Raw genomic sequence first — 13,489 nt, 5'->3', positions numbered from 1 at the left:
TACACGTCTTTAAGTAACTTACAGGGAGTGATACCTTTTATACCAAAGGAATCTGGAAGGGGACTCACCAGTGCTTCACTGGGAGGAAAGGAAGGGGCACTGCCAAAGTAGGCAACAAACCTATGGATCGATTATCTATATATTTTTCAATTTATCTTATCAGTGAAACCTCCACCCACCAGATGCTCAATAAGTACACAATTCCATGTTCTTACAGCTTACCACCTTTATATTTAACTTTTAAATACAACTGGAATTTATTTAGTTATATGGTATGGTTTAGTGTCCTACAAGAATATTTTTTCCTATTTCCTTTTTCCCTATTCACTATTTCCTTTCCTATTTACTTACCATTTGTTCCTACACCATTTATTGACTATTCCTTCCCTTTCCTACTGATTTAAAGTGTCTCCTTGAGGCAAGTATCAATTTTAAAAATATGTAATATAGAACGCAGGTGTCCTAACTCCCAACCTGGCGATCATTTCACTCCATCACTGAGTAGTTTTTTTTAATTATTTTTCTTTTACATATTGTCTTTTTCTTAATTTTTAAAACATTTCCGATTTCTAACACTCTGTTTTGTTCTTGGATCTGACTCTAGTTGGATTTTTACGGCCTGCTTCTGGTTGATTTTTCTAGGGTTTGAGTAAGGGGTGGAGAGGACACTTGTGTTTGTTCATTCACTCATTCAGCAAGCGTGGCTTTAGTGCCACCCATGTTCCATGTACTCTTCCCAGCACTGGGGATATCAGGACATGAGGGCAAGGAGTTACATTTTTCTTTTGCCTTTTATTTTATTTCAAGCTATATAGCTTTTTCCCCAAGTTCTCTCAGTTTAACTGTTCAGTTCATCTGTCCTGTACCATGGGCTGGTAGTGAGTGACTCCTGCTCTTTGGTATCATCCGTAGCTTTGACAACTATTGACTTTCCCTGTTCACCCCACATCCCTAGCAAGCTAATTTTCCCAGGACTTATAAAGACCAAATCTACTCTGCTCCTGTGATGGGAATGCATTTCACTCTGTAGAGTGGGGGTTCAAGATGCTGGCATCTGACTATGAACCCTTTTCCACCTTTACCTCTGCTAAAAAACAAACAGACTAGATCACAAGAGCTGCTGTGCACTTTCCAGAGGAGAAATGCTCTTTGTAGCATAGAGAACCACCCAGGAAGCATTGTGAGAGCTTTTCCAGTTAGTTTTGATTTATTATAGAAACTCCAAGCCTCCAATATCACCAGGTTTCATGGAACTCTCTGCAGCATTTTGATGCTATAAGCCAATGAATAGATGTTATATCTAAACCACAGGAATCATCTACTCATCTGTGGTAACCATTGCAATGTCCTTTATTTAATAAAGCATCTAGAGGCACTGAGTGACTGAAGTGAGGAGAACTCTGTAATGGAGCTTAACTCGCTCAGGTCAACTAAACTCAGTGGAAATTAAAGAGAGATTGTATTTTGTATTTGGATCCATGACAAATCTTAAAACTTGAAAGTTGTATATAATCATGAGACTTCCAGGAGCAGCAGCTGATAATCTTTACTGCTTTGACTACATACGTTACTGTCATATGAATAATATTTGATACTAAGGTGTACATACTCTACATAAAAATAGTGATTTTGAACCTGAAACAGCCCTCAAGAAGACAGTTTCCCAAGTGTGATGCCATGGCACAGTGGAGTTTATCAAACGAATTAACCCCCTCCATCTTCATAACATCAGAGTCAAGACCTCTCACCTATCACCACAGACACACACCCTTCTCACAGTACAAATGCTGTCATTTCCTGATGATGCCATGATGCAGAAAAAGAAAAGAAAAGAAAAACCATGAAAGCAAATTGTCAAAGTTGTGGACATTCCCAATATGCAACTGATTTTCCTATTTTCCTTGTAGTAGCTATGTGGAGAAGAAAACTCTCCAGAAATGAAATGCCTGCTTAAAAGTGAGCAACTGGTACACCATTTGTGGGACTGTAAAATAGTACAGCTGCTACAGAAAAGTTTGGGAGTTCCTCAAAAAGTGAAATATATAATTACCTATGACCCATCAATTCCACTCCCAGGTATATACCCCAAAAAGTGAAAACTAGCATTCAGATAAATATACAAATGTATGTGCATATTCAAAGCAATGCAATTCACAATAGCCAAAAGGTGAAAACAGCCCAAGTGTTAAACATAAGACCTAACACCATAAAAACGCTAAAAGAAAACCTAGGCAAAACCATTCAGGACATAGGCATAGGCAAGGACTTCATGACTAAAACACCAAAAGCATTGGCAACAAAAGCCAAAATAGACAAATGAGATCTAATTAAACTCCAGAGCTTCTGTACAGCAAAAGAAACGATCATTAGAGTGAGCCACCAACCAAAAGAATGGGAAAAAAATTTTGCAATCTACCCGTCTGACAAAGGGCTAATGTCCAGAATCTACAAAGAACCAAAACAAATTTACAAGAAAAAAAAAACCCTATCAAAAAGTGGGCAAAGGATATGAACAGGCACTTTTCAAAAGAAGACATATATGAAGCCAACAAACATGAAAAAATGTTCATCAACACTGGTCATTAGAGAAATACAAATCAAAACCACATTGAGATACCATCTTATGCCAGTTAGAATGAGGATCATTAAAAAATCTGGAGACAACAGATGCTGGAGAGGATGTGGGGAAATGAGAACACTTTTACACTGTTGGTGGGAGTGTAAATTAGTGTAAACATTATGGAAGAGAGTGTGGTGATTCCTCAAGGATCTAGAAATAGAAATACCAGTTGACCCATTACTGGATATACATCCAAAGGATTATAAATCATTCTATTATAAAGACACATGCACAGGTATGTTCATTGCAGCACTGTTTACAATAGCAAAGACTGGGAACCAACCCAAATGCCCATCGAGGATAGACTGGATAAAGAAAATGTGGCACATACATACCATGGAATACTATGCAGCCATAAAAAAGGATGAGTTCATGGCCTTTGGACCTGGATGAATCTGGAAACCATCATTCTCAGCAAACTGATACAAGAACAGAAAACCAAACACTGCATGTTCTCACTCATAAGCTGTTGTTGAACAATGAGAACATATGGACACAGGAAGGGGAGCATCACATACTGGGGTCTGTTGGGGGTTAGGGGCTAGGGGAGGGATATCAGGGGGTTGGGAGGTTGGGAAGGGACGACATTAAGAGGAAATACTTAATGTAGGTGACAGGGAGATGGAGGCAGCAACCCACCATGGCATGTATATACCTATGTAACAATCCTGCAAGATCTATCTGCACATGTACCCCAGAACTTAAAGTATAATTTAAAAAGAAAGAAAGAAAATAAAAAGAATCATCTGTTAATAACAGAAAAAAAACTGGTATATTCATACAGTGGAATACTATTCAGTCATTAAAAATGAATAAAGTTTGGATATATGCTACAATGTGGATGAACCTCATAAATGTTATGCTAAGTGAAAGAAACCTAATACAAAATGTCGCTTATTGTAGGATTCCATTTATATGAAATGTCCAGAATAGGTAAATGCATACAGAAAAAAAAATGCAGATTGGTGGTTGTCAGAGCCAGGAAGAAGCAGGGGAGCAACTGGTTCAGGGGTACAGGCCTCCCTTTTTGGGTGATGAGAATGTTTTGGAACTAGGTAGAAATGGTGATCACGCAATGTTGTAAATGCACTCATTGCAACTGAAACGGCTCTCTTTAAAATGGATGTTTTCTTACATGATTAAACATTAAATAATTTTTTAAACAGACAAGAAAAGAACTCTAAGCAAAAATCATAATGTAAAACACCTATGGCACCAGGCCCTGAGCATAACATCAATTAAATGGTAAGAACCTGCAATCCGCTCATTCACACCTTTGTACCTTCTCTTTTTTGCAGAAGCTTTGCAAAGTTTGATTTCTGCAAAATACCATACCTTACGTGCACGCCACAATGGTGTACTCCTCACTGCTTCTGAGTCACTGACAGAAGAGGAAATCTGCCCTCAAAGAGCAAGCTGGAAAGGAGAGACAGAGAGAAAAATCAACCTTAATCCTTATGCCTGCACAGAGGACATAGTGCTTGTGTTTAATAAACAAACAAAAAAAAAAAACAGACAGCAAAACCTATTTGCTGTCAAACATTCAGAGAAAAGCCAGTGGAAAGCAAGGAGCATGAAGAGAAGTTTTGCAGCATGAAGATAATTGCAGACTGGTGTGACCGTGGGAACATTGTCATTTCTGGAGACTTGACATTTCCAACTTGCAATCATTTCAAATCATGTACATGTCATTTGCAACTCAACATGCTAGTGGGTAATTTGCTATTTTGAGACGGAAAACAAAGGCAAACAGAGGTTCTCATGACTTGATGAAACAAGAGACGAGGAATGAGAACCTAGTGCCCTGAGTGAGGAGTTCTGGGCCCTGCTTGCCTCTAGCAGGGGCTGTCTGGTTGAAGGTGTTTTCTAGAGTTGGTGGAGCTTGGTCTCAGCACAGAAACTGGGAGAAGTTGCCCAACTGGGTTTTTCTTTTCCCTACCTGCAGGCTTACCCTTCATCTGACCCATTCTGTGAACTAGTGCTAAGATAGCAGTTTTTAAATGCCTCTTCCAGTGTGTCAGGTACCTACCAGGACTTCCAGGTCCTACCCTGCTCCCTCACCACATCGTCTGTCCCGGCTCCTCATAGCCAATGTCACTTTGCCTACCCCTGTCATCTGCGCTCTGTTTGCCCAGTCCATGGGGAATGGTCACTCACACCTCACTCCAGACCTTGGCTCTGCGCCCTTCCCACATCTCTGCACATCCAAACCCTCCTCCTCCCCACGGCACCAAACGCAGGGCTACAAACTCCAGCAAACACTGAGTGAGCTGCTTGCCTCTTCGGATTGAGAAACCTTTGGCGTCCCGGCTTCTGGGAGCTCACACCTCCTCTGAAATAAGCCTGAGAGCTCAGAACTTCAAATCCAAAACCAACCTATTTTCTGCCACACTGCTCACCACCTGGGGAGTGCAAAATAGTTCAGGAGACCTCCCAGGCCACCTGAGAAGAATAAGAAGTTTCTCCTCTTGTAAGCTGCCCCCACATAGCAACCCCTCTTTTAAGAGGGTGGATTAGTTTCCAGGGCTGCTGTAAGAAATGACCGCAAACTGAGTGGCTTCAAACAACGCAAGTGTTTCCTCTCACAGTTCTGGAGGCTAGAAGTCCAAACTGAAGGTGTCGGCAGGGCCGCGCTCGCTCTAAAGGTCCCAGGGAGACCTCTTGCCTGCCTCCCCACTGGCTTCCGGTGGGTGACCGTAGCCCAGGTATTCTGTGGCTCACAGCAGCTGCCCTTCAATCTCCGCGCCCACCGTCACGCGGCCTTCTTTCCCCCATTGCTGTGTCTCTGTGCTCTCTTCTTAGAAGATCAGCCAGGAGGTCAGGGCGCACCCTCATCCAGTATGCCCTCACCTTGACTATTAGCTTGGTGCAAAAGTAATGGTGGGTTTTGCCATTATTATTATTTTTTCTAATAAATTTATTTATTATACTTTAAGTTCTGGGTTACATGTGCAGATCGTGCAGGGTTGTTACACAGGTATACACGTGCATGGTGGTGGTTTGCTGCGTCCATCACCCCATCATCTACATTAGGTATTTCTCCTAATGCTATCCCTCCCCAATCCCCCAGCCCCTGCTATCCTTCTCCTAGCCTCCCACCCCCTGCTATCCCTCCCCTAGTCCCCCACCCCCCAACAGACCCCAGTGTGTGATGCTCCCCTCCCTGTGTCCATGTGTTCTCATTGTTCAACACCCACTTATGAGTGAGAACATTCCGTGTTTGGTTTTCTGTTCTTGTGTCAGTTTGCTGAGAATGATGGTTTCCAGCTTCATCCATGTCCCGGCAAAGGACATGAACTTATCCCTTTTTATGGCTACATAGTATTCCATGGTGTATATGTGCCACATTTTCTTTATCCAGTCTATCCTTGATGGGTATTTAGGTTGGTTCCAAGTCTTTGCTATTGTGAACAGTGCCACAATAAACACACGTGTGCATGTGTCTTTATATTAGAATGATTCATAATCCTTTGGGTATATACCCAGTAATGGGATTGCTGGGTCAAATAGTATTTCTATTTCTAGATCCTTGAGGAATTGCCACACTGTCTTCCATAATGGTTGAATTAATTTATACTCTCACCAACAGTGTAAAAGCATTCCTATTTCTCCACATCCTCTCCAGCATCTGTTGTCTCCTGATTTTTTTAAATGATCATCATTCTAACTGTTTGCCATTATTTTCAATGGCAAAAGCTGTCATTACTTTTGCACTGACTAATACTTGTATCTGCATGGCTCTATTTCCAAATAAGGTCACCTTCAGAGGCTCCAAATTGACCTGGATTCTAGGGAAACACAATCCAACCCAATACCAGAGGGAAGCGGGGGAGTGGGAAAGATTTGGAAATACGGTTGACAGGAGGGTAAGTACAGCTTCTGTTACTCCATCTCCTCAGCTCCCCTGAAGGACTCAAGTGCCGGCTCAGCCTTTGCTATCTTGCCGCTCCCCACCTCCGCCGTCCCCAGTCCCAGATGGGCTGGCTCCATACAGGCATCAGCTGCTTTTCCATCCTGAAGGAATTCCTCAGCCTCCGCCTGCCTTGCCTGAGCATAAAGTTTGCACAGACAGATATTAAATCAGATTTTCACCTGGTTCATTACATTCTGATGATTTTGAACTACTGGGATTTTCAATCAGAAAGAAAACATTTTGATACGGCAATGCCCACAGGAGCTCTAGGACGAGCTGTGTTAAAGGACATCTAGCGCGTCCTGGGAAGCAGCAGAGTGCAAGGCAGAGACACGCCACTTAAAACCCACCGGTCGACCCGCTAGACGGCCCAAAGGGAGATACTGTTCTGTGAAAGAGCTGTAATCAGAATTTAGGCATAAAATGAAAAGGTCCAAAGGAAAGCGGGTCTTTCAGTCTCTGCACAGCCTCCCACAGATTCAGCCCGGCTCTTTTTAATGCAGTTTACTAAGTCCAGAAGGAACAGGCAGCCCAGGGACACTGAGTGCAAATCATGGCCTCGCCAACCTGGTTCCCGGCATGAGCTTTGACTGGGCTGGCCCACGCTGCTTCAGAAAACCCAGCTCTTTCTTTTTATTTATGTGTCTTAACAGGAAGGGCTACTTGCATCCTTCAGTCTATGAACTGTTCTGGAGCTCGGCCTCGCCCTTGCCAATGTGATGCATCTATACGCCCCTCTCTTCCCGAGACTGTAGTCAGCCTTGCATCCAAGGATCCCTGGGTCTGACTTCCTTTCTGTCTCCTAGAGCCATTGGCAGAGTTCTCCCACCGTGCCTCGCTCCCCCAGGGGTTCAGTAAGTTGAGTGCAATGAGCAGAAGCAACATTGTGCTCATGGGATTGAATTTGTTTGCATAAGACAATATTCAGCACACACTGTATTCACACGCATAACAAGTGATGCCTACTGGGCAGCAGGAGGGGATGCCGGGGAAAAGGAGGCATGTCCTCCGAGACCCGGGCTCCATCTCCTGACACTGGCAAACCAGCTGCGCTGCACGGCCTTCAGCTCCTCTTCAGCCTCCAGGATATCTCTACCAGAGGTTCTGAGGGGCGTCTACTAGAGGTGGGTGCCTGCTACGAGCCAGAAGAAAAAGCCCCAGGCCAGATTGCCACCGTGAGCTGAGCTGGATGGGAGCTAAGATTCGAAGCCACTTGACATGAGAGCCCAGAGCGCCCAAAGCGGAAGTGCCCTCCCCCACGCCCCACTTCCCCTGCTCATGCCAAAGTCCTAACCCTACTACCTCAAAAGTGACCTTATTTGGGGTTAGGCTCTTCGCAGCTGTAATCAAGTGAAGGTGAGCCCGTCAGGGTGGCCCTCGTCCAAGATAACCTGTATCTTTATAAAAGGGGAAATTTGGACAGAGGCAGACACAAATCTAGAGAGAATCATGTGAAGACCAGGAGAGAAAATGGTCATCAACACGCTGAGGGCAGAGTCCTGGAACAGAGCCTTCCCTCGCAGCCTCAGAAGGAACCGATCCTGCTAGCACCTCATCTCAGAATTCCAGTTTCCAGAACGGTGAGACGATGCATTTCTGTTTAATCCGCACTGACAGTTAAGCCGTCACCTTGTTACAGCAACTGCAACAAACGAAGATGCCTGCAGTGCCCGTTCCTGTATTCCTGCCCTGCTTTGCAGGTACATGGGGGCACTGAAAATGGCATCCATGCCCAAACCAGCTTCAACCAGGCCCCTTCGGTCAGGCCGCGGTGCCCTCAGCTTTGATCAGTGACACTAATTTCCATGGCATTCGCGTTTAACAGATAGGATACACCACAAAGCCTCCTAACAATTTGACAGTATCAACCAAATTATTTTAATATGGCTATCTTTTGATTCGGCAATTCCGTATCCAAGGATATCGAGAATTTCCACCAGAAATACAGACAAGTCCTCAGAGAGGCGTGTAAGGATGTCTGCGGCAGCATTTTTCTGTTCCTCATTGATTTTTTCACTTTTTGTTTGAAAATAATTCAAATTTACACAAAGTTGCAAGAATAAAAATAGGAAATGCTTGTATGCCATTGACCCAGAGTTTCTCATTGTCCACATTTTGCTTTATTTATCACCTTCATTTATTCCCCTCACTCCCACCCTCTCTCAGCCATTTGAACAAAGATTGCTTACCTTTCAGCCCTTTAATTCTAACTATTTCTGTGCGCATTTCCCAAGAATAAGGATATCATCCTACATCACCACAATACAGTCACCAACTCCAGTAAATTTTTTGGTAAATCAGGTCATCCCCTCATCAAAACGGTGCTTTTATTCAATCTGCCTTCCTTAATCCAATTGTATCCACTGACCCAAAAATGTCCTTTTTTTTTTTTTTTCCTCCACTACAAAATCCAGTCCAGGCTCAGGTATTTCATTTAGATGTGATGATTCTTTAGTCTTAGTCTATAACATTTCCACAGCCTTTCCTTGTCTTTTATGACATTAACACTATTGAAGAATACAATTTATTTTTAATAGACGAGTCTTCATTTGAGCTTTGTTCCATGTCTGCTCGTGGCTGAGTTCAGGTTATGCCATTTCAAGAGGGAAAACCCCACAAGCGATGCTCTGTCCTTCCCAGGGTGTCCCATCTGGAGGCCCAGGATAGCCACCTACTTCTCACTGGTGATGTTAATTTTTATCACTCAGAGTATTGTCCGATTGCTCCATTGTGTAATTCGTATTTTTCCCCTTGTAAATTACAAGCAGTCTATAGGGAGACATTGTCAGACACTGCAAATATCTTGCTTGTCTTCAAACTTTCCCCTAGGTTTAGCACACATAGCTGACTTTTGCCTGAGACAATCTTGACTCTAATGCCTATAAAAGGATAATTTTCCGGCTCCAGCATGCCTTCTATAATGATTGCCGCACTCAGCATCCTACTACAAACCTCAGTACTCACACGTGTGCCAGAGGACAGAGATTCATCCTTCATGGCTTCCTGAGCCTGGCCTGGTGAGGAAGTTTTCAGAGCTTTCTCAGTCATGATATCTCCTCTACAGTGAGAGACAAGTTCCTGCTCCTGCATTACTTACCATGAAGAAAATCACACAGTCTTTGCAGGCCGCTTTGAATTTTAGAGGCAAAATGAACCACATTTGAAAACGCTGCTTTACCTATATAACCCAGAAAGTAACCCTGTCACCCCAGAATGTCTTTTCCCTGCCCCCAGTGCTTCTATCAGACTCACCACTAGTGGAATTACAGAATCCCTCAATGCCTGAACCAGAACCCTGGTATCCAGCGAACATTTTACAATAAAGGAAATGATTCCGTGAGCTCAGGCCTATAGAATTCCCTGAGTTTGCTACATGCCTAATAACAGAAGCCACTGACTGGACAGAATGATGAATGGTCTGCTGAAAGCCTGATTATAGCACCAGCTGGAAGAAAACATTCATTCATTCTATGAAGTAACCAGGCAAAATGCCTGCCTTAAAGTTCAGGGATTAAACCAATGGTCAGCCTATGGTGTCATCACCCCTCATAGCCAGGAGCCCAAGGGGTGGAGATGGAAGCGCCCCCTCACTATTTTGTGTCGTAATGCACTGGAGAAGTTTGCTTCCCATGCCTAGACCCTTGGCTTCAGTGGGTGTGGAGGTTGTCTTGGTCCATTGACGCTGCTGTAACAAAATACCATAAACCGATAGCTTACAAACAACAGAAATTCATTTCTCACAGTTCTGGCAGCCGGGAAGTCCAAGATCACAGCAGATTCCATATCCAGTGAGGCCCCATGTTCTGGTTCACAGATGGCGCCTTCTCACTGTGTCCGCGCCTGGTGGAAGGAGTGGGGAGGCCCCTAGTGCCTCTTTTATAAGGACACCAATCCCATGCACAAGAGCTCTGCCCTCATGACCTAATCACCTCCCAACGGCCTCACCTCCTAATACCATCAACTGGGGAGTTAGGATTTCAACATATGAATGGAGAAGAGAGAACGCAGACAATCAGACAGTAGCAGAGGCCGGTCAACCATTGTGGAAGACAGTGTGGCAATTCCTCAATGACCTAAAAATAGAAATCCCATTTGACCTAGCAATACCATTACTGGGTATATATCCAAAGGATTATAAATCATTCTACTATAAGGACACGTGCACACGAATGTTCACTGCAGCACTGTTTACAATAGCAAAGACCTGGAACCAACCCAAATGCCCATCGACGATAGACTGGATAGGGAAAATGTGGTACATATACACCATGGAATATTATGCAGCCATCAAAAACGATGAGTTCACGTCCTTTGTAGGGACATGGATGAACCTGGAAACCATCATTCTCAGCAAACTGACACAAGAGCAGAAAATCAAACACCGCATGTTCTCACTCATAGGCGAGTGTTGAACAATGAGAACACATAGAACACAGGGAGGGGAACACTACACACTGGGGTCCATTGGGGGGAAATGGAGGAGGGATGGGGGGGTGGGGAGGTGGGGAGAGATAGCATGGGGAGAAATGACAGATACAGTTGAGGGGAAGGAAGGCAGCAAACCACACTGCCATGTGTGTACCTATGCAACAATCTTGCATGTTCTTCACATGTACCCCAAAACCTAAAATGCAATTTAAAAAAAAAAAGAAGAAGAAGTCATGCTTCTGAGCAACTGGAAGTCGAAATCCCCCTACAAGGCTGTTTTGGCTTCCTTGTGTCAGTGAACCAAGAACCAGAGTGGAGAGTCCAGTGGAAATTTTGGGGAAGATACTGAGAAGGACTATGGTTGAAACACAGAGAATCCATGGAGTTGCTGCTTTGTTCTCCTTTGCCTCATATTCCCGGCCAGCAGAAAACAGCAGAAAGGTCACCACAGTCTCATGCCTGCAGGAATGCAGCCATGGGTCACCTCACCAGGTAAGGAATCCATCCAGCATAGGGCTGCCAAAAGGCAAGGGAACTCAGGAAAGGAACGGCTGGTGGAAAGGAGTGCTGGGCCTCTCCAGGCCTCCTGACCGGTGGTCAAGGTCAGGCAGGGTCATAGCAGCGGGATGTACGTACCCACTTGATTATCACCGCCTCAGTCCTCGCTCCTTATGTGAAGGACACAGGCTTGGCTGACCTTTCAGATTTCAAATGGAAATACAAGTAAATTAACATCACTTTGCAATAAGAGTAGTTGATGGCACTTCATCTGTGCTGCGGACGTGAGCTTTTTATCCAAAAGAGCAGAACAGATGCAGGGGGCAAAGAGGTGGGCTGGGCCAAAGGCCTTCTGTCTGCCCTTCCAGGTTTGTCTCCGCCTTCTGCGCCCTGGCCTCAGCCGCAGGAGGCTGGATTGCTCAGACTCTGTGACAAGCCCCCAGAAAGTCCGCCTTCCTGAAAGTCCACCTTCCCAGAAAGTCATCTGCCTTCCCAGAAAGTCTGTGGTCAGTGGGAGCCCCAGCAGCAGAAAGAAGAGAGTGAAGTCAGGGTATTTCTTCTCTGGTTCCTCCCTGAGGTCACCTCAGGCTGGTATGTCCTTCCACAGAGGTCACTGCTCCTCCCTAAGTGGCTTGCCCCAACCACTCTTTCTTCCGCATTTCAGTGGCCTCTCCTGTCCTTCAGCCTAGATAGGAATGGCTTCACTGTCACAACCCTAGTTCCCACACTGGGCTATGGTTTCCTTATACCTGCCACACCTTTGTTATTATGTTCTTTATAAATAAAACCCCCTTGATGTATCCTAAGAGAGCATACCCTCCGTTACACCTTGGCCCCCTAACCAATACACAGAGATTCAATAGTGTGCCCAGAATCCTGCAAGTGTGAAGCGGTAGGGACAGCAAGGACTTGAGAGCAGCCTCCCAGTCGTGATGCTCATTCCCACTCCAGCTCCACGGCCCTCCCAGGAGGATTCTGCACCTTGAAGGACAATCCAACCCAGCTCACAGCTGCCAGCTCCCACCACCCATATCCTGTGCCCGGGTCAGGCAGAAGGGCTACACACAGAAGGCCCCACACAACCCTCCACCCATAGGTAGGGGACACTTGATAGATGCCCAGTGTCTACCCCCTCAGGGGACAATGCACAGTCCTTCAGAGAGCCTAGCAGGATCCAGCTCCAGCCGCTCACAAGGGTGACCAGCTCACTGGCAGGCCCTCCGCTGGTCACCCCCATTCCTCACCTCTTCTCCTCCCCTCTCGTTGTCTTCTGGGAGCACCTCCCCACACACGACTCATACCCAAACCTTTGTTTCAGCAACTGAAGGCGCCCAAACTGACATAGCGCCCAGGCTGCATGCAAAGGAATTCAGAACTTTAAGGCAGGAAATGGATGTTGTTGTTCTCACTCCTAAGTCAGAGCTAAACAATAGGTACACATGGACATACAGAGTAGAATAATAGACAGCAGAGACTCCAAGAGGTGGGAGGGGCTGAGGGATGGAAAATGATGCGTTGGGTATAATGTACACAATTCAGGTGATGGCTACACTAAAAGCCCAGACTTCACCACTGCACAGTGCTTCCATGTAACAAGACTGCATTTGTAACCCCTAAATCTATTTTTTTTTAGAAACAGGAAAACAGATTGTGATGCATCTTTAAAATAAATAGATATTGTTTTAAGCTGCTACATTTGGGGTAAACTGTTACATACAGTAAAAAGAAAACACACAGAATGACAAAAACTTATTTCCATATACCATGTCTTAGAAAACTGCCTGAGGATGCACTCTAGGCAGTGCATAAACAAAGAGAAGGGGCGATGCGAGGGCTAGAAAATAGCGTTGTCCACTGAGGACAGTGGAGACCAAATGCAGATCCCACACGGGTGGGAGCAATCCAAGGCAGACTGGGGAAGGAACTGAGCCCACCGCAGGTGCAGGGAGTGATCGGCCCTGTCTCCAGCAGGGCCAGGCCAGTCTGGAGAGGGGATCCCACAGAAGAGCAGCCGCCTTAGTCAGTGACCA

The 13,489-nt window shown here is 45.0% G+C and overlaps 1 protein-coding gene across 2 annotated transcripts in view; it reads right to left on the bottom strand.

Moving 5' to 3' along the window:
- ATPSCKMT (ATP synthase c subunit lysine N-methyltransferase) overlaps positions 1-13,489 on the bottom strand; it is a 169,377-nt gene that overhangs the window by 18,894 nt on the left and 136,994 nt on the right. The window contains exon 5 of one of the 2 annotated variants that reach the window (XR_012514219.1): positions 3,956-4,036. Coding sequence is in view for 1 of the 2 variants with exons in the window: in XM_074387311.1 (XP_074243412.1) it covers positions 4,025-4,036 (12 nt within the window). In the remaining variant the exon portion in view is untranslated. Of the gene's footprint in view, positions 1-3,915; positions 4,037-13,489 lie in introns of those variants that run through there. The other variant, XM_074387311.1, reaches the window with a different exon arrangement.

Source organism: Saimiri boliviensis, chromosome 1 (genome assembly GCF_048565385.1).
Source record: "Saimiri boliviensis isolate mSaiBol1 chromosome 1, mSaiBol1.pri, whole genome shotgun sequence".
In the NCBI taxonomy this organism is placed as follows: domain Eukaryota; kingdom Metazoa; phylum Chordata; class Mammalia; order Primates; family Cebidae; genus Saimiri; species Saimiri boliviensis.
This window is presented reverse-complemented; position numbering and strand designations above follow the sequence as displayed.